Here is a 27,441-nt window from a genome sequence, read left to right as displayed (position 1 = left end):
TGAGCCAAAGCTGGATGCTTAACTGAGCGAGCCACCCAGGGGCCCTGAAACCATGGCTTTGAGTAACACACTGGACCAGATGGAGTTAACATATATTCAGAACATTTCATTCTAAAGCAGCAGAATACATGTTCTTTTTGAGGGCACAAAGAACATCCTTTAAGATCTCCTACTGGGTAACAAGCCCTCAACAAGTACAAAAAGACTGAGACAATACCATACATATTTTCAGACCACAATGATATGAACTTGAAGTCAACCAGAAGAAAAAATTTGGAAAGACCACAAATAACGTGGAGGTTAAAGAACATACTACTAAAGAATTACTAAAGAATGAATGCAGTGGCTCAATCAGTTGAGTGTTGGACTTTCATTCAGGTCACAATCTCACAGTTTGTAAGTTTGAGCCCTGCATGGGGGCTCTCTGCTGTCAATGCAGAGCCCGCCTGGGATCTTCTGTTCCCTCCCACCCCTCTCTCTCTGCTGCTCACCCACTCGCGTACTCTTTCTCTCAAAAGTAAATTAAAAAATTAAAAAATATGTGTGTGTGTGTGTGTGTGTGTGTGTGTGTGTGTGTGTATATATATATATATATATATATATATATATATATATATATATATTTTACATATGGCCTACTGGTGAAAAGAAATTGACTTCATGTTTTTCCAAAAATGACTTAATGACATAATGTAGGATACAATACATTGCTGACAGTGCAGAACCTACGTGGGATTCTCTCTCTCCTTCTCTCTCTGCCCCTCCCCTGCTTGAGCTCTCTCTCAAAATAAACATTAAGAGGGGCGCCTGGGTGGCGCAGTCAGTTAAGCGTCCGACTTCAGCCAGGGCACGATCTCGCGGTCCGTGGGTTCGAGCCCCGCGTCAGGCTCTGGGCTGATGGCTCAGAGCCTGGAGCCTGTTTCCGATTCTGTGTCTTCCTCTCTCTCTGCCCCTCCCCCGTTCATGCTCTGTCTCTCTCTGTCCCACAAATAAATAAACATTGAAAAAAAATTTTTTTTAAATAAATAAATAAATAAATAAATAAACATTAAGAAAAAGAGCACCAACTGAACAGTTGTGCCTAAACCATGAAATGTCATTATATACCATATAGGACACCATCTTAGGTTTATCCCTAACACAAGCTTTAATCTTCATTCATTTTTAAAACTACAGGTGACCCATGAACAACAAGGAGATTTGCTTCTTCTAATAGTTAAGAAAACTATCAGCAAATGACCATGCTGAATACCCTTTCATAAGAAGCCATCTGTCCCTGATGAACACAGATGCAAAAATCCTCAACAAGATATTAGCCAACCATATCCAACAATACATTAAAAAAAAATATTAACCGCAACCAAGTGGGATTTATACCTGGGCAGCAGGGCTGGTTTAGTATCAGCAAAACAATCAATGTGATTAATTCACATCAATAAAAGAAAGAACAAGAACCACATGATCCTCTCAATAGATGCAGAGAAACCATTTAACAAAATAGAGTATCCTTTCTTGATAAAAACCCTCAAGAAAGAAGGGATAGAAGGAGCACACCTCGAGACCATAAAAACTGTATATGAATAATAAGACCCACCGCTAATATCGTCTATAATGGGGAAAAATTGAGTTTTCCCCCTAAGACCAGGAACAAGACAGGGATCTTCACTCTCACCACTGTTATTCAACATAGTATTGAGTGTATTAGCCTCAGCAATCAGACAACACAAAGAAATAAAAGGCATCCAAATCTGCCAGGAGGAGGTCACACTTCACTCTTCGCAGATGACCTAATACTCTATATGGAAAACCCAAAATATTCCACCAAAAAACTGCTAGAACTGATCCATGAATTTAGCAAAGTGACAGGACATAAAATCAATGCACAGAAATTGGCTGCATTCCTATACACCAACAATGAAGCAACAGAAAGAGAAATCAAGGCATTAATCCCATTTAAAATTGTACCAAAACCCATAAAATACCTAGGAATAAATCTAAGCAAAGAGGTAAAAAGTCTTTACACTGAAAACTTATGAAAGAAAGCTTATGAAAGAAATTGAAGAAGACACACACAAAAAAATGCAAAAATATTCCATGCTCCTATCCAGAACACTGTTAAAATGTCAATACTACCCAAAGCAATCTACATATTCAATGCCAATACCTATCAAAATAAGACCAGCATTCTTCACAGAGCTACAACAAATAATCCTAAAATTTGTAAGGAACCAGAAAAGACCCCGAATAGCCAAAGCAATCTTGAAAAAGAAAACCAAAGCAGGAGGCATCACAATCTCTGACTTCAAGCTATACTACAAAGCTGTAATCATCAAGACAGTATGGTACTGGCAAAGAACAAACGCTCACATCAGTGGAACAGAATAGAGAACCCAGAAAGGGACCCACAAACATATGGCCAACTAATCTTTGACCAAGCAGGAAAGAACATCCAATGGAATAAAGACAGTCTCTTCAGCAAGTGGTCCTGGGAAAACTGGACAGCGACATTCGGAAGAATGAATCTGGACTTTCTTACACTGTACACAAAAATAAACTCAACATGGATGAAAAACCTAAATGTAAGACAGGAAGCCATCAAAATCCTTGAGGAGAGAGCAGGTAAAAACCTCTGACCTTGGCTGCAGCAACTTCTTACTCAACATGTCTCCAGAGGCAAGGGAAATGAAAGCAAAAATGAACTACTGGGACCTCATCAAAATAAAAAAGATTCTCAACAGCAAAGGAAACAAACAGCAAAACTAAAAGGCAACCGACAGAATGGGAGAAGATATTTGCAAATGACATATCACATAAAGGGTTAGTATCCAAAACCTATAAAGAACTTATCAAACTCAACACCCAAAAAATAAATAATCCATGAGGAAATGAGCAAAAGACATGAGTAGACACTTCTCCAAAGAAGACATCCAGATGGCCAACCAACACATGAAAAAACGCTCAACATCACTCATCATCAGGGAAATACAAATCAAAACCACAATGAGATACTTCCTCACACCTGTCAGAATGGCTACCATTAACAACTCAAGCAACAACAGATGTTGGTGAGGATGCAGACTAAGAGGATCTCTTTTTGCACTGCTGGTGGGAATGCAAGCTGGTACAGCCACTCTGGAAAAGAGTATGCAGGTTCCCCCAAAAGACTAAAAATAGAACTACCCTACAACCCAGCAATTGCACTAAGTATTTATCCAAGGGATACAGGTATGCTGTTTCGAAGGGACACATGCACCCCAATGTTTTATAGCAGCACTATCGACAACAGCCAAAGTATGGAAAGAGCCCAAATGTCCATCGATGGATGAATGGATAAACATGTGGTATACATATACAGTGGAGTATTACTTGGAGATCATAAAGAATGAAATCTTGCCATTTGCAACTACGTGGATGGAACTGGAGGGTATTATGCTAAGTGAAATTAGTCAGAGAAAGACAAATATCACATGACTACACTCATATGAGGACTTTAAGAGACAAAACAGATGAACATAAGGGAAGGGAAACAAAAATAATATAAAACAGGGAGGGGGGGGCGCTTGGGTGGCGCAGTCGGTTAAGCGTCCGACTTAAGCCAGGTCATGATCTCGCGGTCCGTGAGTTCGAGCCCCATGTCAGGCTCTGGGCTGATGGCTCAGAGCCTGGAGCTTGTTTCCCATTCTGTGTCTCCCTCTCTCTCTGCCCCTCCCCCGTTCATGCTCTGTCTCTCTCTGTCCCACAAATAAATAAACGTTGAAAAAAAAAAAAAAACAGGGAGGGGGACAAAACATAACAGACTCTTAAATATGGAGAACAGAAGGTTGTTGGGGGGATTGTGGGAGGGGGTATGGGCTAAATGGGTAAGGGGCGTTAAGGAATCTGTTCTGGAAATCATTATTGCACTATATGCTAACTAACTTGGATGTAAATTAAAAAATAAATTTTTAAAAAGGCCATCTGTTCTGGTCAAATTTAATAATGAAGTGTTTAACAGTGTTTAAAGATAATGGCCTCAGAGGAAATAAAAAATAGTATAATTAATGGTTTCAATATTGTCAAGCAAGACTGGGGGGGTGGTTATTCCACATTGCACTGGACAGTATGAGGATACTAAAACCACTGATGAACAGGACGATGATGAAAAAGTAAATTTTAAAAGATCATTTAGATAAATTTTAAATACGTCTATCAGCAACCTTTTCAAGGATTTGTAAAACTAGTCTTTTTTGGGGGGGGTGGGGAGGGTTCATGAAGAGGTCTTAAATTAAGTACAGTCAAGAAAACGGACCTCTGTTGAACCTGTTTTGTGTTCAGTAATAAAATGGGAAACTCCAAAAGGTAATGGTTCTGAATTAGGATTTTTCTTTATTGCTCTGGGCAGTGCAACTTTTTAAATAATTGTCAGAGCTTTAAGGGGTGTCTGGTGGCGGTTAAGCATCCGACTCTTGGTTTTACCTCAGGTCACAATCTCACGGTTTCACGAGTTCAACCCCCCATGTCAGGCTGTGTGTTGGCAGCACCAAGCCTGCTTGGGATCGTCTCCATCTCTCTCCTACCCCAGTTGCAAGGTCTCTGTCTCTCTAAACAAACAAACCTTTTTAGAAGATTTTAAAAAATAACTGTCAGACCTTTGAACCTTACAGTACAAAACATTTAAAAGACAATGAAATTCTAATGTCAACTTTTTAAATAGTGTACTGCTGCCTACAGTCACATTGCGACGCTTATGACAATACCTTATACGTCTCTTACTAGTGGCCAACTCAAATCAGAGGCCCCCATCTTGAGTATCATCTCATGGAAACACTGCAAAATTAACTGCCTACAGAGTCAGAAAATGCCAGTCCTGTACAAATACAAAAATGAAATAGCAAATCTTATCTTCAAATATTATATATTTTTCTGATGGTTTTTGTTACCTCTTCTTTTAGTGCATGTTTCCTCTGTTCCAAACAGATCTCTTTTGCTCTCATCATCTGCAAAGTCTCCTTAGAAACAGCATACTGGAGCTTTTCCATTCGTTCTGCAGCTGCTGCCCATGATGCTTTACCAAATTTCTTCTGATCTGCTCGCATTCGATCGTACACAGCTATTAATAATAATTTTTTAAAGAGACATTAAGACGTAAGACAACTTGATACTAAACAATTTGAAAGTTTCAGATTTCACTAACCACACACTTAAACATACAAATCCTACTCCCTTAGGTTTCCTATATAGCGGCTCTAAAACACAACTCAACTGTATCTTAGATTCTAAAATCATCACTAAGAAATCTAAATAATCATCCTCAGAAATTTCTGAAGATAAAACTGATTTGTCAGATTTTAAGACTTTTGTTGAAAATATGTATTTTGAGAGAGAGTAAGCACACAAAAGCAGGGGAAGCGGGGGGAGAGAAGAGGAGAGAATATTAATCCCAAGCAGGTGCTGCACTGTCAGCAGGGAACTGGGTATGGGGCTCAATCCCATGAACTGTTGAGATAATGACCTGAGCAGAAATCAAGAGTCGGACACTTAACCCAATGTGCCACTTGGGGACCCTGATTTTCAAACTTTTAAGAATATTCTTCCATATGTTAAGTGTCATTAAATTCTAAGTTTTTATACTTTATTCTACAAAGGTTTATACTTTTTCCTGGGCATGCTAATTGAAATCAGTCATAACTATTTAAGATTATTTATTTAAATCCATGTGTTAAATTTGATCATTCTGAGTCCTCCAAAAATACAATGATCTGATGGAGCAAAAAACAAATCCTAGATGTTACCACGGAGCTTACTCAGAAGTTAGAGCTGGAACGGCACAATCAAGACTCAAAGAAAACATCTAGTTTCATCTTCCACCTCCCCCAAAAAGAAAAAAGAAGTTTTTATTTACAACAACAGAGCCCTGTGTCAAGAGATACTTCTTGACATCAAACAGCTAGTATCTTCTAGTTAAAGAAGTTTATCACTAATAATATAGTACAGTAGTGGCTTATCCTGGGTCCTTACGCAATAAAACCATCCTTATGCCCACCCACTTTAACAGGTCAGAGATACACTCGTTATAAAAGAGGTAGGCGATGTGATTAGTACTGAACATCATCTTTAAGTCAGTACACACTGATTAGTAGTATCTTTTATATGTCCAGAGGTAAATAATTAATTTTGTACTACCACTGTGTCCTAACCATCTTGTGCAAGGAAGTATATCTCAGTAATCTTTGCCTCAGAGTTTTATGAAATCTTAAAAAAATGTTTTTTCCAGTAACACAAGTATATACGTAAAACTTAAAACTTTACAGGCAGGGTTATAACTAACAAGAGCAGTTTCTCAGGCTCAGCTCTTCCCTACCCCCTAGTCTCAATGCCCAATGCTTTTAATTGTTTCTGGTGATTATTTCAATTAAAAAAAACAAAACAAAACACTGCTCTTTATCAAATTACAATTAAAAACTATCTTTTGAGTTCCTATTAGATAAGAAATTTTTAGTGCATAACTTTGCTCTGAATCTCAGTTTTAGGCGAACAAGTAAAATCTATTCATGTTGGCTGAACAAATGATTCTGCAATTTTTAAATTTCTGCCCATCTTTTAAAACTGTATTTTAGGGGCGCCTGGGTGGCGCAGTCGGTTAAGCGTCTGACTTCAGCCAGGTCACGATCTCGCGGTCCGTGAGTTCGAGCCCCGCGTCAGGCTCTGGGCTGATGGCTCGGAGCCTGGAGCCTGTTTCCGATTCTGTGTCTCCCTCTCTCTCTGCCCCTCCCCCGTTCACACTCTGTCTTTCTCTGTCCCAAAAATAAATTAAAAAACGTTGAAAAAAAAATTAAAAAAATAAAACTGTATTTTAATATTTCTGCAACCGTAAGATCAATACAATAGTACAATGTAGGGAGGAAAAAGGATTTGAAGTGAAATAATTTTGAGTTAAATTCCCAATTCTACCTATAACTGACACATAACTTTTGGCAAGAAACTTAATTGTTCTTGGGTTCAATTCCATTGAGTTAGAAAAGGAAATATCGTACCTAAGTCTAAAAGCCTTTGTGGGAATTGAGAGAATGACAGTTACTTAAATGTCTCTTCCACTTCACACGGCACCATCACTTCCTCTCTACTTTAGTCTGAGGGGTAGCTCCCTGTCCTAATTCAGTCTCATGTTTTACCTACCACAACAGCTAGTCAATAACTTAGTCTTCTAATACCTTGACTAGAACATAGTCTTACATCTCACTGTTAACTCACTTCATTTAGAATTATTCTCCAACAGCTCAGAAATATGACAGTAATAAAGAAAATTGTGAGTGTACAATGTTTGCAATACCCCTAGAACAGTATAGGATATCTCTACAACAGATTCTTCTCCCCCTATGATGACAAGAATAAAGATTCTTGCTAAGGAGACCATTTACATTATCAGAATAACAACTCTATTATAATGGTCTACGAAGATCAGTCAATGTAAAAAAAACAAAAGGGCTCTGAAGGCAATGCAGTTCTGGTATTCACAAAGTATCATGTTAAATCTGTAAGAAAACAAAAAGTTTAATGTGCTAACATGTATACTTGTCAGAAATGAGCCAATTTAAGATGTTTTTAAAAGCTGAGCAGAAACTGGGGTGCCTGGGTGGCTCAGTCAGTTAAGCATCTGACTTTGGCCCAGGTCATGATCTCACCGTTCATGAGTTCAAGCCCCACCATCAGGCTCTGTGCAGACAGCTCAGAGCCTGGAGCCTGTTTCGGATTCTGTGTCTCCCTCTCCCTCTGCCCCTCCCCTACTTCTGCACTATCTCTCTCTCAGAAAAATAAACATTAAACACAAAGCTTGGGGCGCCTGGGTGGCTCAGTCAATTGAACGTCCGACTTCAGCTCAGGTCATGATCTCTCAGTTCATAGGTTCGAGCCCCACGTCGGACTCCGTGATGACAGCACAGAGCCTGGAACCTGCTTCGGATTCGGTCTCCTCCTCTCTCTACCCCTCCCCCAGTCGTGCACTGTCTCACTCTCTCAAAAATAAACAAACGTAAAAAGAAAAAAAAAACTAAACTAAAAAAAAAAGCTAAGCAAGAATATATCAAAATTAGGTTACATGTGGCTCTGTATAAGAAAGAAAAGAAGGGGCTGTTTTACTCTTCCTCTAAAAAGAGAAATTAGAAAGTTAACCTTCTTTTTGGAAACAAAGGAGGACTTTTAATCTCAGCAGCATAAAGCCAAAGAGAGATCTTCACTTCGTTTCTCTAACAGGGGAAAGGAAACACACTCATGAAAGGAAAATTAAAAGTCCAAGCAAATATGTGTTTAGGTTCAAGGGCTTCCTGCTAGGATAAAGTCACCAGAATTGAGGTATAAAGAAGGCTACAGTGACTCTGATGAATTATTTGAAATCCTAGAATGATGTTAATCATATGTAAAAAATGTTCTGATAAAACTGGAGAAGCACAGTATAAAGAACAATCATCAAAACTGTAAAGAACCAGAACCAACAAACTATAGGCCATATATGAGAACATATAATCATTGCAATTATGTAACAAACCATATATTAAAAAACTGATAGGCACACAAAGTGGCTGCAGAGGCAGTAGGATTACAGATGTGTGTGTGGGGGGGGGGTTCCCCTCTAATATTCTAAATTTTCTGTAATGATTATATATTTTTAGCATAATGCAAACTTTTTTTAAATATTAAAAAGTGCATCTAGAAAGCAGACTCTAAACCAAATAGTATACATACAACTATTTCATATAGTTTACAGTAGGAAATGACATCTTTAAACATTTAAAGGAACTACCATTAACGTTTTAATGTACTGTTCTCTTAATTTTGTAAAATTAAAATTTTAGTTTTTATAATTATCTTAATGCTCTAAGTTAAATACTCAGGAGTGGGACTGCTGGGTTATATGGTAAGCATATCTTTAACTCACATAAGAACTGCATTCACTTTGCAGATTGCCTGTACAATTTTGCATTACCACTAGCAATAAAGGAAGGGTTCTTGTTACTCTGCATCCTTTTCTGCTTTTGGTATTGTCAGTATTTTTTATTTTAGACATTCTAATAGGTGTGTATTGGTATCTCATTGTGGTTTTAATTTGCATTATACTAATGACTAATAGTCTTGGATATATTTTAAGTGCTTCTTTGCCATCTTTATCCTCTGTTCAAGTCCTTTCCACAGTTATTAACTGAACTGTTTTCTTATTGTTTAGTTTTAAGAGTTCTTTATATAGTCTGGATACTAGTCCTTTGTCAAATGTTATTTGCAAATATTTTCTCTCGAATACTATCTTTTCATTCTCTTGGTAGTACCTGCCAGAGTAAAAGTTTCTAACTTTGGTGAAATTCATTTTATCAATTTTTTCTTTTATGGTTCATACTCCTCAATTACTTTAACAGTTTGTATTTGTAGTGCCACTGCTACAAACTCTGCCTAACTCTCTAGGTTACTAAGATTTTTCTCTTAGTTTTCTTCTGGAAGTTTCACAGTTTTCATTTAGATCTATTTTGAGTTCATTTTTGTACAAGGTGTGAGGTTTTGGTCAAGGTTCATGTTTCTACAAGTGGACGGCCAAGTGTTCCAATACCACTTATTGTTTCCCACTGAATTGTTTTATCCAAGAGTAAATGTCCACGTATTGTGCATTTATTTCTTATTCTCCATTCTATTCCATTGATATACATGTCTATCTCTTCCATTAATACCATACCACAGTAGCTCTATAATTTGTAAAGTCAGGTAATGTGATTTTGCTTGTGGTTTTCTTTTTTCCTAAACTGCTTTATGTATCTTAGTTCCTCTATTCCCTTTCATGTACATTACAATTAGCTGGTTTATGTTTATAAGAAAAAGTCCTGCTGGTATTTCCATAGGTACTATAGGTGTCTATACATCACTTTGGGGAGAACGGAGATCATTATTATGTTGGATATTCCAATATGTGAACACAACATGTCTATCCATTTACTTATGATAAAGAAATCAAAGACCTGTTATGTAATTGTAAGCATTCAAATTCTGTACATGTTTTGGTAGAAAGTCACTTGTTTAAAGAGTTTTAAAAAATAGATTCCATACAGTTTTCGACATAAACAATATTAACTAAAATGGGGACAATTTTATTTTTCTTGCCATATTACAACTAATATTATATTATGTTGAACAAGGGTGGTGTTAAGAGTAAACATCCTTGACTTTGTACCTATTTTAAAATGGGGGAAACAATTCGGCCCTTCATTAAATGTGATGTTGGCTATAGGGTTTTTGCAGATGCCTTTTATCGAGTTATGGAAGTTTCCTTTTCTATTCCTAGGTTGCTGAGTGTTTTCAACATACAGGATGTTCTATTTTGTCAAATGCTTTTTCGGCATCTATTGATATGACTGACCATGCGAGTTTTTTGAAAGACTAAAGCTTCTCAACCTCAACACTTGTGACATTGTGTGCCACAAAATTCTTTGTGGTAGGTTGGGCCGTCCTGTATAACATAGGATGTTCAACATAATCTATGGCCTCTGCTAGATACTAGTTAACACCCTGTGTAACTATGACAACCAAAAAGGTCTCCAGAGACTGCTAAATGTCCTTTTGTGATACATTTATCTCTAGTTAAAAACCACAGTTTTAACCTTCAATTTGGTGGATTACATTGATTGATGTTCAAATACTGAATCAAGAAAAATCCTACTTGGTCACAAAGGTTAATTTCTTAAAAAATTTGTACGATACTTTAAGTTTGCCAATATGTATGCAGGATGCTGATCTGTAGGGTTTTTTAATACCGTCTTTATGTAGTTTAGGATTTAGGATATTGCTGATCTCAGTCATATAAATTCGAAGTATTCCTTCCTCTCCTGTATTTTTGGAAGATCTTGTGTGAAGCTGGTCCTACTATTCAAACGTAAAAATTTGCCAGTGTACCTCTTTAGGCCTAGAGAATTCTTTTTCTAAAAGTTTTAACTACAAATCCGATTTCTTTAATAGTTATAGGGATATTCAGGTTATTGATTTCATCTTGAATTGATAATTTTATCTTCCTACAAAAAATTGTTGCATTGGACGGTGGGGGGCGGGTCCTGTGTGGTTCAGTCAGTTAAGCATCTCACTTTGGCCCAGGCCATGATCTCATAGTTGGTGGGTTCAAGCCCTGTGTTGGGCTCTGTGCTGACAGCTCAGAGTCTGGAGCCTGCTTCGGATTCTGTGTCTCCCTCTCTTTCTGTCCCTCCCCTGCTGGCACTGTCTCTCAAAAATAAATGAACATTAAAAAAAAGAAGAAGAAATTGTTGCATTGAATCAGGTTTGCTGGATTTGAATGCACAGAGTTGTCGGCAATATTCCTTTATTATCTTTTTGGGCAAGGAGCACCTGCCTGGGTGGCTTAGTTGGTTGAACACCCGACTTGGGCTCAGGTCGTGATCTTGCAGTTTTTGAGTTTGAGCCCTGTGTCTCACTCAGAGCCTGGAGTCTGCTTCAAATTCTGTGCCCTTCTCTCTCTCTCTGCCCTTCTCCCTTTTGCTCTCTCAAAAACTAACATTAAAAAAAATTTTTCAATAAAACACCCAGAAGTGAACTGAGAATTGTGTAGAATCTAAATTAAAAAAAAAAAAAAAATGAAACTCTCCCGAAGAAAACAAAAGATGTAAATAAAATGGCAAGATATACAAACTATACGATTTTTTCAATCATATTAAAATAAAAATAAAGCATTTACTCTTCTCATTAATATTAAAATCCTCTTGTCAAATTCTACAATATTACAGTTCTTATCAGAATTACATTAATTTTGGGGTGCCTGGGTGGCTCAGTCAGTTAAGCATCCAAGCCTTGATTTCGGTTCAGGCCATGATCTCATGGTTTGTGAGATGGAGCCCTGCGCAGAGCCAGCTTGGAATTCTTTCTCCCTCTCTCTCTGACTCTCCTCTACTCATGTGTACTCTCTCAATCTCTCTCTCAAAATAAATTTAAAAAACATTAAAAAAATAAAATAGGGGCGCCTGGGTGGCTCAGTCAGTTAAACATCCTACTTTGGCTCAGGTCATGATCTCACAGTTCGTGGTTTCCAGCCCCGCATCAAGCTCTGTGCTGACGGTTCAGAGCCTGGAGCTTGCTTCAGATTACATGTCTCCCTCTCTTTCTGCCCATCCCCCACTCATGCCCTGTCTCTTAAAAATAAATGAATGTTAAAAATAATTATAAATAAAATAAATAAAATAAAAGCTGGTGGTGTTTACAAATATAATTTGTATACAAAAAGTTAAAATTTAGCAATACTTATAACAGATGTCTTTTGAGTTAACATATAACATAAATAAAAATATCAATGAATATAAGAACCTCTTATTCATCAATAGAAAAAAACAGCATACAAAAATAAGCAAATGTATGACTAATTGGAAATAAAGGATATGAAAATACCATTTATTACATGAAAACAAAAAAGATCAACTTAGTAATAATCAAGGAAATGCAAAATTTAAAAACACAATACTATTTTTCACCTAGCAAACTATTTTGTGTATGTGTGTTAGTGACAATGTCAAATGATTCTGAAAAACCAAGGAAAGCATTCTCCTTTGGCACAGTGGCATTCTGAAGGAATAAACTGCTTCAAATAAACCTTTTAAGCAAGTGTGGATTTGCTGAAGGAATAACCTAAAAGCTAACCTGTGTTAACGTCAGGTAAAAAATTAAAACAGCAAATAGCAGTGGTTTTAAACAGCTATTGAAGGATTTCTGTGGCGCCGTGGAAGGAAGTGGGAAGAAATGGACCTTGACAGACCTTGCCCTATGTATCTCTTCATTTGGCTTGTCTTGATTTGTATCCTTTAAAAATGGTAATTGTTTGTGCTTTCCTGAGTTCTGTGAGTCATTGTAACAAATTATCAAACCTAAAAAGGCTGTATGAACCCCCAAATTTGTAGCAGTTGGTGAGAAGTGCAGATGACCTGGGAATCCTCTAAAATTCCAAGTTGTATCTTCAATGGGGGCAGTCTTGTTGGGAACTCTGCCTTTAAGCTGTGGGGTCTGTAATTTGTTAGTCAGAATTGAATTATGCTATAATAATACCCCATTACTATTTTTTCAGGTGGAGTATATGTAAACACATGCCCCAAAAAGAATGAAAACATATACCTTAATTTCTTGATAGTAATCTTTTTCAATGGCAAGACTATGAATGGTCTTTATACACTTTTCTACAAACCTGCTGCAAACATAAAATATTTAAACCACTCCTTTCCAAAAATATCTAACAAGGATAACTTTACTAGGAAACTCACCTTTTTGTGCTTTAGCTGTTATTTCAAAATATTTGACAGTAAGATCCTGAATAGACAAAACAGCCATATGAGCTTTTCGCTGCCAATCAGCATCTTCCTTTTGTAGACTTTCAATTCTTCGGGGACCCAGATAGTCATTCTCCATAGAAATCTTTAGAGGAAAAAAAGAAAAATTAAGAAGTCTGTTTCTTTATTCACTCCTTAAACATTTACTGAATATTTAGACATCAGGCATTGTGCCTGGTGCCAAAACAAAGAATGCTTGTATTTTCTTGCTCTAGAGTATAAGCTATTAATTTACAAAACAATTAACCCATTATGTTAAAGACATATTTTTTTAAATGTTTATTTATTTTGAGAGAGAGTGAGAGCAGGGGAGGAGCAGAGAAAGAATCCCAAGCAGGCTCTGCACTGTCACCACAGAGCCTGGTGCAGAGCTTGAACCCACAAACCACGAGATCATGACCTGACCTGAAACCAAGAGTCGGATGCTTAACAGACTGACCCACCCAGGTGCCCCTAAAGATATTTAACACAGAAATTTGTTTCCCATTCCTCTTTATCTTCTTTTTCATCCTTCCCCTCCTCCAAATATAAGCAAAGGACATACAGCAAATGTTAAGATGTTATTTTTGGGTGCTGAGATAGCAAGAAATGTATTACGTTCTTTATGATAGTTGCATTTTCAGGTTAAGAATTATCTGTGCCTCTAGGAGTGCCTGGGTGGCTCAGTCGGTTAAGCGGCCAACTTCGGCTCAGATCATGATCTCACAGTTCATGGGTTCAAGCCCTGTGTCGGGCTCTGTGATGACAGCTCAGAGACTGGAGCCTGCTTCGGATTCTGTCTCTGTCTCTGTCTCTCTCTGTCTCTCTCTCTGCCCCTGCCCCATTCATAGTCTCTCTCTCTTTCTCTCTCTCTCTCAAAGGTGAATAAATGCTAAAAAATTTTAAAGAATTATTTGTGCCACCAAAATACTTATAACTGACATAAATAAATAAAATAATTGAAAACTCAACTTGTTAAGACTGATAATAAATAAAAAATCAGTCCATCTATCTACTAACAATCTCTGGTCAGAAGCAACAGACAAAAATTCACTACTGCTTGCAAGAGTTACAACTAAAACAAAAAGACAAAGAGTTGAAAATCGAATTATGGACAGGGAGGTACCAGATGAGCACTAAAGTAAAATCACTCAAGTGACAGAGTTCTCCATCCTGCTTTATCATACAGTGAAAAAAGACCGTTTAAAAAATTAAATTGGGGGGGGGGGGGTGGTGAGGGTCATCTCGGTAGCTCCGTTGGTTAAGCGTCCAACTTTGGCTCAGGTCCTATCTCACAGTTTGTGGGTTCGAGCCCCACAGTGGGCTCCGCGCTGACCGAGCAGATTCTGCTTGGGACTCTCTTTCTCTCCCTGCACCACACCCTTTCAAAATAAACTTAAAAAAATTAAATGAGAAATTAACACCTTACTAGGATGATGAAAAAAACAGACAAAGATATAAACTCATCCCTGGCACAATTCTGAAAAACTAATCAACTATCATGAGCCACCAAAAAATTTGTTTAAAAAATTCAGAAGTAGAATAATACAAGCCATATTCTCTAAATGGTGCAATAAACAAATTAAAAGAATAGCCTAAAGCAAAAATAAAATTTTAATCACCAGGAAATTTAACCTACAGGAAAGTTAACATTTGGTTTTACTCTTGAATAGAGGCGGAAATATATGAAAGAGCACATAATACAGAGCCCAGCACACACTGAGTAATGTATTAGCAGTGTTATGAATGGACAATGGCAAGCCACAAGGAGGGATCAAGAATGACTAGGGAAAAAAATTTTCATGTGGAACTGCCACTTCCTCAAAAAGTGAACAATGGAGGACTGGCTGGTTTCAAAGGAGAGCAGATCAAGCATTTGATTTTACATACGTTAAGTTTGATTTTGCAAAGGTCATGGCTAGAAATATAAATTTGACAGATGATATTTATAGCCATGAGAGTGAATGAGGTTATCTAATGAAGTCAGGAGAAAAAGGCTCATGATGGAGCCCTAAGGAATTCCAACATTGTGAAACTGGGGGAACAACATACAGAAACCAAGCCAGAGGGAGTGGGGACACCAGGAAAAGTATGGACTCACATAACAGAAATTAACCTTGTGCAGCACCGCTTGGGGGTCAAGTAGGGTGACAACTAGTATCCCAGATCTAACAGCATTAAGATCACTGAACTTAGCAACATCGGTTCTGAAGTATAGACAAACATCCTTTGCCTATTAACTCCCATCACATCCTCAGATCTCAGTTCTGGACATAAAGTTACTAGTTCATGAACTCTTCCCTGACTCCCCCCATTATAACCTTTTCAGTGCAACACATTTAACTTTCTTTCATAGCATTTACCATAATCATACTTTATATGATTTCATGAGCTTTAAATACTGTTTTTTATTATTTTTTTTTAACGTTTATTTACCTTTGAGAGAAAGAGAGACACAGCGCAAGGCAGGGAGGGTCGGAGAGAGAGGGAGACACAGAATCTAAAGAAAAGCTCCAGCCTCTGAGCTGTCAGCACAGAGCCCGATGCGAGGCTCGAACTCACATCTGCGAGATCATGACCTGAGCCGAAGTCGGGCGCTTGACTGACTGAGCCACCCAGGCACCTCCTGTGAACTTTAAATATTAACTGCTTCCCCCTTTCAAAGTTCCATGAGGGCAGAGAATACATTTTGTGTGTGTGTGTGTGGGGGGGGGGGGGGGGGGGGGGGGGGTTAGGTTTTTTAATTTTTTTGCTTTTCACTAGCACAATGCCAGGCACAATCCAGGCAATCAAATGGATGAGTAAATTAAAAATTCACTCTACACCTGTTTTTGATGAGGAGAGAGATGTAGAAGTGTATATAAATACTCCTTTGACTGATTTGTCTGAGTAAACAGAAAAAAGGGTGGTGCTAAAAGAAGACAAAGCTTAAGGGTAGACCCTTTGCTTTTTGTTTTCTCTAATGAGAGATCACAGATGAGTAGTGACAAGAAATATCCAGCAGAGGAAAAACAAAGATACCAGGGGGGAAATGGGGCTAATTATAGAACATGGGAAAGGACAGGATTCCGAGTACTGGTGTAGTGATTTGCTCTTGGTAAATGTAGGGGTAGTTCCTCCATGGACATAAAGGAAGGCGGGTTTTGGATTTGGTAGAAGGATGAGGAGGAATTCCTGTTTGATTACCTCAATTTTCCCCTGTGAAGAAAGAATCCAGAAAATAGGTTGGTACAGGAGAGGGGAGGAGAGAAGATACAACTTGGCTGCTTTTAGATAGTAGGATTTAGAAAGACTCAGTAAGTAAATATTTTTTAAAAAGTAGCCAGGGTTAGTGTGGTCATGGTGAAACAGGCAGAAACTCACATACTGCTCGTAGAACTATAAGCTCATGAAAAACTTTTCTGGGAAGTGTTTTATGATACCATACTCATGGACAGTATTTTTTAAAATACCATTTTCTTACCTATTTAAGAAAACGTCTTCAAAGAATAATAACCAAAAATGTTAATTGCAGTGCTGTTCAAAATAAAAAAATGTGTTCCAAATATCTAATAATAGAGAATGTTACTTATGATACACCTATAAAACACAATTATGTACAAAAATGCTTATGAAGTTTTTAATAAAGGAAAATGAATGTTTTAATATTAAGACAAGTCAAATCAGACATAATTTCAACTACATAAAATAATGTCCAGGAAAAAAAGAGAAAATATGTAGAATGTATTACTGATATCTTTTGTCTGATTATGGGTGACTATTTTTCTTACTGTTTAGAATTTGTACTTTCCAAATCTTTATTGTATCTGTGTTGCTTTTACAATCATAAACTAAAAAAAATGCTTTATCTCTTCTTGGGTTCAAAACCATACCAACTAGACAAGCTGAAGGTTTGTATCCCAGAGGTTTCCTACTTCTGGCCAAGCAAACAATGAGCTCCTGTTTTCATATATGAGGACCAGCAAGAGGCAAAATTCTAAGACTTACCTCTTTTTTCCAGTGTGTGTAGGAGGGAGGGGAAGTGGAGATATGATCAGAACCTAAATGTCTTCCTTAATAGTTGGAAAACAGAATTTTGTGAGCTCCATTTCTGGAACTACAAAAATAGTGCCAAGTAAAGACAATTAACTCAGTAGCAAAAGTTTAGATTCTTGATACTGGATTCCCTACTCACCTGGACTCGATTTTTTAAACTCGCAGAAAACGATTACTCTATCTCCAATCACATACTGCTAAAGTTAAACATATATGATACTACTGGATATGTTTGTTTTTGTTTTTTTGTTTTTTTTTTAGACTTTACTACGGCTAATATTTGGATTCATTCAATTATCTAACTTGAATAAAGAACCCACTGTACTGGGTGCTTCAGGGGAAATACTGTGAGGCACACAATCTCCTCCTAAGAAACTGAACAATCTAATTGGAGGGTGGGGTAAGCAAAGATATCTGTGATAAAGAGATCTGTCTTCAAATTAGCAGACCTGGGTCTGCTATTTATTAAGTGGGAGACCTTTGACAAAATCACTTAACATTCAATTATTCGTTCAAAATGATGACATGCTGTTTTCCCAGGGCCAGCATTGTATCAGACACTAGGGACAGCAATATGTATTCAGCCTAGTTGAAGACAGAGGAACCGCAATAAAGAATTACAACAGAGTATGAAAAAATATCATGATCAAGTATACCTAAGATACCATGGCAAGCACCAGCTGTGCAGGGTGCAGTACTGAGTCTGGGAACAAAATTTCTAAAGGGAATGATAAGTAAATTCTTAACAAATAAGTAAAATTTTATCCAAGTATTAAAAATGGTGAAGGATGTCTCTGAAAAAGAATAAAGGTATTTAAGACCTTTAAGAAAAATCAAAGATTTGGAGGGAGAGAACTCATTTAGCTGTTTAGATCAGGATATACTTTACTGAGGTTCAAAACTACAGAGGGCTTTTTGAAAGAGGGGTATGATTTTGAGAGATACATATAGAATATATATACAGAAAGAGAACCACCCAAAAGGCCTACTGGAGTCAAGAATTAATCTCAGCAGAAGCCTAGAGGCAGTTTAAGTTCAGTGTATGGTCACAGACAGTCTGGCATGGTTGCAGTTTAGGTAAAATAGATAAAAATAATGGGAGATAAGAATAGTGAAGGAGGTTGTGATCACTATTAGGGGGTCTTTAAATTTAAATGTCAGGCAAAGGAGTTTATAGGTGGTTTGACAGGCTAAAGGAAACCACTGTGGGATTCTTAGCAGTAAGTGGTATATTTAGACATTAGCTCACATAAAAGGCCCCCAAAAGGGGCACCTGGGTAGCTCAGTAGGTTAAGCACCCAACTCTGGATTTTGGCTCAGGTCATAATCTCACAGTTCATGGGATCAAGCCCTACATCGGGCTCTCAGCTGATAGCACAGAGTCTGTTTGAGATTCTCTCTGCCCTCCCCGCCCCCCCCCCTCGTTGGCATGGGGGCACACACTCTCCCTCAAAAATAATTTAAATAATTAACTTAAGGGGGGGAACCAGAAGACTTGTTATATGTCCAACAAAACCATCAAGGTTTGTGCTTTGTTACAATTACCTCTGATTTTAAAACACTCAAAAGGCTTAAGATTTACATTCACAAGATTGGAATAGAGATTTAATATGTTGAATACTGCAGCCAAATTTTTAATGTTTACTCAGTACATTACGTTGGAAGTCCTTTTCTCTCTCTCTTTTTTTTTTTTAGTTTATTTTAATGTTTATTTTTGAAGGAGAGAGAGCAAGCACAATCAGGGGAGGGTAGAGAGAGAGAGAGGGAAACACAGAATCCAAAAGGCTCCAGGATTTGAGCTGTCAGCACAGAGCCTGACATGGGGCTCAAACTCACAAACCTGTGAGATCATGGCCTGAGCTGAACTTGGATGATTAACCAACTGAGCCACCCAGGCTCCCCTAGAAATTCTCTTCAAAGACATGATTAAACTTTGTGCCCTTTAAAGGACTTGGTTTATTGTACCTAAGGCCATGCTAGGTTACTAGGTTTTTTTTTTTTTTCTAACTTTAAAAGTTTGAAGATGTATGTAAATTCTTGTCTATCAGTTTCCAAGTTCATCCTTATGCCTTTTGATGCTGGGGTTAGGGCTCTGTAAACCACATTTAAGCCTTGTCAATACAAAGGGTTTAAGGAGGGAGAAGACATATGCGTCTTCCTACATGTATCACGTGACTTTGTTTGCTACTCCCCTGAGTATCACCACTGACTCACATCTTCATTCCAGCATCTGCAATTACTTCCTGAAGCAGTTAACAGAATCCAGTTTATAGTTTCTCACCCTTAGTAGAACTAGCCTCACTTTGTGGCCCCTAAGGCCATCCAGCACCAGCCTACCCTATTCTTAGAAATATGGGTCTCTCCACTGAGCTCAGACACATGAGCAAGTGACAAGCAATGCTGCCTACCCCAGACTTCAACTCCACACAGTCCATTCTCCGTGCTAAAGTTAAAACTACCATCTCTTTCCTGTGTGCCGAAGCCACGAGTAGTGGCTGTTTTTGCAACTGTTAGCTCTCATATTTTAGAGTTATATTCTTAACTATCTGGGTAACAACTTTATACCAAGTTAACAATTATTCATATTAAGTTCCCTCTGCTGAAATAACTGGCATACTTTTCCAATCAAACCCCTAAAGACACAGCTATGGGATAGAAATTTAATAAACAGAACAGTGTTCAAACTTTAAAAATCTCAGATTAAACAGAAATCCTTTTCACTTGCATTGCTAAATACCATACAGAAGTGAGGAAATTTGCATTACAGCTTTTTAAAGAGAAAAAAAATTTAAAAATCTGGTGGTAATTATTTGAAGACAACTTGTGCTTTGTTGAGTTATCTTTACCTCCACTGTACAGGTATATTCAAATATACACAACACAAACACGTTCACTATGCTTCTTTAATGCTGTTTAAAGGACTTTTTTTGGGGGGGGGGGGGACAGAGAGAGACAGAGCATGAACGGGGGAGGGGCAGAGAGAGAGGGAGACACAGAATCGGAAACAGGCTCCAGGCTCCGAGCCATCAGCCCAGAGCCTGACGCGGGGCTCGAACTCACGGACCACGAGATCGTGACCTGGCTGAAGTCGGACGCAAGGACTTCTAAACTCAGTAGTTAATGCTGCAGACTTTTTAAAAGTATTATTATAGCTTATTGTACTGAAGACATTAAGCCAGGATACTAAGTTCTTTTCCTAACTTGGCAAGTTTGAAAATGTACGGCATTGGTCAGCTGAATCATGTGCTAAAAACAATGACATCTCTATTTTCAATTTCAGAGCTAGAAAGAAAACAGTGCCTGTTTTTAAAATGGAAAAAAAGTATGCGTCAGTTTAGGTAGCTATAGTGAGACTAATTTATAAATACAAATTTCTTGGTATCAATTACTTATTATGAAGTGCATCACTTCCTTGGATACTGGGTTTTATATGAGAAACTTAAGTGGTATTCTTGTCCACTGCTGGATTAGTGACTCAAGAAGAGGGGGAAAAGAAAACAAAATCTCCAATTCTCAGATGAAACAGATGCCATGATCAACCTGTATAAATACTGATGTAGTAGTACCTTTAACACAAATTTTCCAGGCCCAGGAATCATGTGAATGTGACTAAGATTAACAAAATGAGGGGGACCTGGGTGGCTCAGTCGGTTAAGGGTCCGACCTCAGCTCAGAGCATGATCTCATGGTTCAAGCCCCACATCAGGCTCCAAGCTGACAGCTCGGAGCCTGCTTCAGATTCTATGGTTCCATTTCTTTCTGCCCCTCCCCTGCTCTTGCTTTCTCTCTCAAAGATAAAAAAGCACTAAAAAAATTTTTTTTAATTTAAAAAAAACCTTTTCAAATGAGATTAGATTTGGAAGCATCTGCTCACGTAATTTTATATACAAAGTAAATACTAAATGTAACATTCTCAGGGACAAGCATGAAATGATAGTTTTAAGGCGAGAAAATTAAAAGCAAAGAAGAGAAAGTAGCTCAGGTAAGAGATAAGTACCCTAATGCACATTGATGGCACTATATAGTTCACAGTGGCATGCTTACAGTATATAGTTGTCCAATAGTGTAAAAACTGAACCCTGCGCAAAGCACCCAGTCAAGGGGGCACAGAGTGGTGACTCAAATTTAGTGCATCTTTTTGCCAAGCCATATACTGCTGCATATGCCCAGAAGAGGGCCTTTTCTAACTTGTCTGCTAGAATATGGACTGGGGAATGTGTATCTATTTTACATGAAGACACCTACAGATTTGCTTGGTCCTGGGGGAAAGGAAAGGGCGGAAGAGCACATTTAAGATACACGTAGGAGACAACTGGCAAAACAAAGTGCCTGGCTACAAAGGGGAGAGAAGCATGGAGGATGCCTTCAAGATCCTAGTTTATTTACTTTCACCAAGTATTAAAAGTAAGCTGGCCAAGGGGCGCCTAGGTGGCTCAGCTGGTTGAGCATTCGACTTTAGCTCAAGTCATGATCTTACTACTCATGAGTTCAAGCCCTGCCGTCAGGCTCTGTGCTGACAGCTCACAGCTAGGCGCCTAGAGCCTGCTTCAGAGTCTGTGTCTCTCTGCCCCTCCCCCACCCCTGCTCATGTGCACTGGTGCTGTCAAATATAAACATTAAAAAATATATAAAAATAAAAGTTGGCCAATGTGTTTGAAGTGCTTTTAGCTAACTCACAAAGACAATAGGCCAATCAGTAACTGACCCTGACTCATTATTATGCATGGTTTAAGCATCTATATAGAATCATCTAGATTGAATCTCACTCTGCAGATGCAGAAAAACTAAGGCCCAGAGAGATTTTAACTTTGAGTTCAGTGTGTTCCTTCCCTTAGCTGTTTAAAGTTCTTTTAAACTTATGGTTCCCAAACTTCAGTACGTATCATGAACACCTGGAAGGCTTGTTAAAGACTGCTGAGCCCCTCAGTGGAGTTTCAGTAGAGATCTGACCTAAGGACAGAAATCTGTATTTATAACAAGGTTCCAGGTGATACTGATGCAACTAGTCTGGGGTTGTAGTTTTCAGAACCAATGTTTTTAAGTTTATCCATTTTGAAAGAGAAAGAGGGTAAGAGCTAGGAAAGGGCAGAAAGGAGGAGAGAGACAGAATGGCAATTCCAAGCAGGCACTGCACTTTTAGCACAGAGCGCGATGTGGGGCTCAAACTCTTGAACTGTGAAATTATGACCGGAACCAAAGTCGGACGCTTAACCAACTGAGCCACACTGGCACCCCAAATCCTATTTATAGAGTATGTTTCATGAATATGTTCTAGATGCTTTGTGGCATAAGAGAATTACTGAAAAATCTATATTAATTGCCATTTATGTAAATACAACTAAAACTATATTACAGTATATTTAATACATAACTATTATAATTTTAAACATAAAAACATATAAATGCATTATACACTCAGGGTGCCAAGTTAACTTTTCTATCACACTTTAATATGTAAGTCAATGAAAGCAGTGGAAATTACCTTCTTTCTAAAGAATCTAGGGGGGCACCTGGGTGTTTCAGTCAGGTTAAGCAAGTGACTTCAGCTCAGGTGGTGATCTCACGGTTTGGGAGTTCAAGCCTCACACCGAGATCTCTGCTGTCAGCACAGAGCCCACTTTGGATCCTGTGTCCTCTTCTCTCTGCCCTTCTCCTGTTTGTGCACACTCTCAGAAATATTTATTTAAAAAATATTAATAAATAATCTAGAGAGCAAAGGTCAAACTCCACAGGATCCTTCAGTGTTCTAGCCCCTGACCAACTTTCCTCTAACTTCCTGCAAACCCTTAGACCCACGACATAGCAAACAATTTACACCCTGTGGTGTAACTAAAACAGCAAGCTTTGCAGTCAAACACACGTGTTTCAGGCTCAGCCACGCTATTTACTGGCATCCACCAATGATGCCAGGTGGTAGTGAAGCCTTGGTAATTTGCTCAATAATTCATTTCAACTAAAACCATAAACACATGCCTATTCACTGTACCATTTTTGTTTTTATCTTTATCTGGAATAATCTCTATTCCAATCTCCACTGCATACATATATATATACCCCCTTCCTGCTGAATTCTTATTTAATCTTCAGGGGTTAAGTTCTCTATATAATCTTTCATTATATCTTTAAGTAGTTTTGATCACTCCAGTTTGTGTGCCTCTACATCAACTTTTACACGGTGCTCATTTTCCTGTTTAAAAGAAAAAATCACCTTAAGTTATAATTTACGTATAACAAAATGTTCCCGCTTTTTAAGTATAAATTTTGATGAATTTTCACAAGTTTAAATATCCATGGAACCACTACAATTAAAATTTAGACCTATCAATCACCCTAAGGATGCTGTTATACCTGTTCCCTCTCAGTCAATCTCCACCACTCCACTCCCAGGCAACAAATGTTAAGCTTTCTGTTGATGTAGATCAGAACTATCATCTCCAGAATTTCATGTAAATAGATTCATACAGTTCACACTGTGTCTTTTGTTCAGTATCATTTTGTCAACTATTTTATGCATTCTCTGTACACCCAAGAAACAACCACCACAATCGAGATAAAGAACATTTCTATCACCTTCAAAAGATTGCCCATGCCCCTTTGCCATCCATCCCTTCACACAAGTATATACTCCTTTGTATTTGGCTTCTTTGACTTAGCAAGATGTGAGGTTTATCCATGTTGTTGTGCCTATCGGTAGTTAATTCCTTTGCATTGCTGAGTATTATTCTCTCATATGGAAATACCACATTTTGCTTATCCATTCACCTGTTGATGGTTATCTGGACTTGTTCCTTAGAGGCTGTGAAGGTGGCATTAGTGTATAGGCCTTTTTTGTGAACAGAGGTTTTCATTTCTCTTGTATAAATAACTAGGATTTGAACAGCTGAGTCGTAAGGTATGTATACATTTAACTTTTTTTTTTTTTAATGTTTTTATTCATTTTTGAAGGAGAGAGAGACCGAGCATGAGCAGGGGAGGAGCAGAGAGAGAGGGAGACATAGAATTTGAAGCAGGCTCCGAGCTGTCAGCCTGGAGCCCGATGCGGGGCTCGAACTCACGAACTGGGAGATCATGACCTGAGCCGAAGTCAGACGCTTAGCCGACTGAGCCACCCAGGCGCCCTGTATACATTTAACTTTTGAAGAAACGGCCAAACTGTTTTCCAAAGTAATTTTACCAATATAAAATGTGCTAGCAATCTAAGAATTCCAGTTACTCTACATCCTCATCAGCCCTTTCAAGTGCCAGAGCTTATTAAAATGTTTATTGAGAGAGAGAGGGTAGGGCACATAGAGCCAAGAGAAAATTCCAAGCCGGCTCTGTACTGACAGCAGAGCCCAACACGGGGCTCAATACCATGAACTGTGAGACCATGACCTGAGCCAAAATCACTCAGTCATCCAGACACCCCAGAATTTTTAACTGTATTTATTCTAATAGGTGTGTATCTCATTATGGCTTTCAATAAGTAACTAGATACGTAAATCAAGTCTTTAAGTCTATTTATTTTGAGAGAGAAACACAGCACAAGTGAAGGAGGGATAGGAGGGTGGGGAGAGAGACACTCCCAAGCAGGCTCTGCACTGACAGTAGAGAGTCTGATGAGGAGATGGAACTCAAGAACCTGGGAGATCATGACTCTGAGCCAAAATCAGAGAGTCAGACACTTAACTGACTGAGCCATGCAGGTGCTGTCTTTAAGTGTTCTTTAAATATTTCTCCCAGTCTGTGGCTTGTCTTTTCATTTTCTTAACAATCTTTCAAAAAGTAGAAGTCTTTAATTTTGGTGAATTCCAACCTATCAATTTTTAGTTTACTGTTCAAGGTTTCTACATCCTGTCTACATTAACTTTTACCTTTCCTTCCTCCAAATTGTGAAAACTTTCTTCTGTTTTCTTATATAAGTTTTAGAACATGAGATTTTATGCTTAGGTCTAAGATGGCTTTCAAATTAATTCTTGTATAGGATATAAAGATTGAGATCGATTTTTATATATGGGTATATAGTTCTTCTAGTAACCATTTCTTGGAAATGGTTACTCCCAAATTGCTTTCTTAACCTGATGGAAAACTAACTTACTATATAACCATGCATCTATTTCTGGGTTCTAGTCTATTCATTTGATTTACATTTCTATCCTAAGCCAATACTACAATGTCTGGAATTCTCTAGCTTTTTAATTTTTAAAAACAATTTTTTTTAAAATTTGGAATTCTCTAGCTTTTTACTAAGCTTTGAAATCAGGTAACAGAGGTCCCTAGGTGGCTCAGTGGGTTAAGCATCCAATTCTTGGTTTTGGCTCAGGTCATGATCTCGCAGTTCATGAGTTCAAACCCTACCATCGGGCTCCATGCTGGCAGTGCAGAGCCTGCTTGGATTCTCTCTCTCCCTCTCACCCAGTCATTCTGTCTCTCTCAAAATAAATACATATTTAAAAAAAATTTTTTTTAAAGAAATTAGGGGCGCTGAGTGGTGCAGTTGGTTAAGCAACTGACTTTGGCTCAGGTCATGATCTCATGGCTCATGAGTTCGAGCATCTTCTCTCTCTCTCTCAAAATAAATAAAAAGTAACCAAGTAACTAACTAACTAAACTAACATCTTCCCAGAAAAACTGTTCTCAAAACTTCTGGTAAGGAAGCTTAAGGCTACACAGTTCCCAAAGCATTAAACAGGAGGAATAGAGGAAGAAGAAAAGTACAAGAAAATGGGAGGAAGATGGGGATTTCTCAATGTATCTACAACTTTACTTTCTAGACTCTTCTCATCCCTGGGTACTTAACAGAATTGCTTCTGAGATTCTTTAAAATGAGGTGCTCAGGCTGTATAGAACCTCGATCTAGCAAAACAGAATCTCTGGGGAGAAAGGACCACCTATCAGCACTTTTAAAAAGCTCCTCTTTGGAGCTGAAAAACGCTTTAAATGAAATGCAAAACAAAATGGAAATGATGACGGCTCGGATTGAAGAAGCAGAGGAGAGAATAGGTGAACTAGAAGATAAAGTTATGGAAAAAGAGGAAGCTGAGAAAAAGAGAGATAAAAAAATCCAGGAGTATGAGGGGAAAATTAGAGAACTAAGTGATATACTAAAAAGAAATAATATATGCATAATTGGTATCCCAGAGGAGGAAGAGAGAGGGAAAGGTGCTGAAGGGGTACTTGAAGAAATAATAGCTGAGAACTTCCCTGAACTAAGGAAGGAAAAAGGCATTGAAATCCAAGAGGCACAGAGAACTCCCTTCAGACACAACTTGAATCGATCTTCTGCACGACATATCATAGTGAAACTGGCAAAATACAAGGATAAAGAGAAAATTCTGAAAGCAGCAAGGGATAAACGTGCCCTCACATATAAAGGGAGACCTATAAGACTCCTGACTGATGTCTCTTTTGAAACTTGGCAGGCCAGAAAGGATTGGCACGAGATCTTCCGTGTGCTAAACAGAAAAAAATATGCAGCTGAGAATCCTTTATCCAGCAAGTCTGTCATTTAGAATAGAAGGAGAGAGAAAGGTCTTCCCAAACAAAAACTGAAGGAATTTGTCACCACTAAACCAGCCCTACAAGAGATCCTAAGGGGGATCCTGTGAGACAAAGTACCAGAGACATCGCTACAAGCATAAAACATACAGACATCACAATGACTCTAAACCCATATCTTTCTATAATAACACTGAATGTAAATGGATTAAATACGCCAACCAAAAGACATAGGGTATCAGAATGGATAAAAAAAACAAGACCCATCTATTTGCTATCTACAAGAGACTCATTTTAGATCTGAGGACACCTTTAGATTGAGAGTGAGGGGATGGAGAACTATTTATCATGCCACTGGAAGCCAAAAGAAAGCTGGAGTAGCCATACTTATATCAGACAAACTAGACTTTAAATTAAAGGCTGTAACAAGAGATGAAGAAGGGCATTATATAATAATTACAGGGTCTATCCATCAGGAAGAGCTAACAATTATAAACGTCTATGCGCCAGATACCGGAGCCCCCAAATATATAAAACAATTACTCATAAACACAAGCAACCTTATTGATAAGAATGTGGTAATAGCAGGGGTCTTTAACACTCCACTTACAGAAATGGATAG

General features: G+C 38.1%; 1 protein-coding gene across 1 annotated transcript in view; it reads right to left on the bottom strand.

The window, feature by feature from the left end:
- The window catches only part of JMY (junction mediating and regulatory protein, p53 cofactor), a 105,814-nt gene that overhangs the window by 33,987 nt on the left and 44,386 nt on the right, over positions 1 to 27,441 (bottom strand). The window contains exons 3-4 of the mRNA XM_011284222.4: positions 13,263 to 13,413; positions 4,920 to 5,089 (exon numbers count right to left, since the gene is read on the bottom strand). Of these exons, the coding sequence (XP_011282524.2) occupies positions 4,920 to 5,089; positions 13,263 to 13,413 (321 nt within the window). The remainder of the gene's footprint in view (positions 1 to 4,919; positions 5,090 to 13,262; positions 13,414 to 27,441) is intronic.

This window comes from Felis catus, chromosome A1 (genome assembly GCF_018350175.1).
Source record: "Felis catus isolate Fca126 chromosome A1, F.catus_Fca126_mat1.0, whole genome shotgun sequence".
Taxonomy (NCBI): domain Eukaryota; kingdom Metazoa; phylum Chordata; class Mammalia; order Carnivora; family Felidae; genus Felis; species Felis catus.
This window is presented reverse-complemented; position numbering and strand designations above follow the sequence as displayed.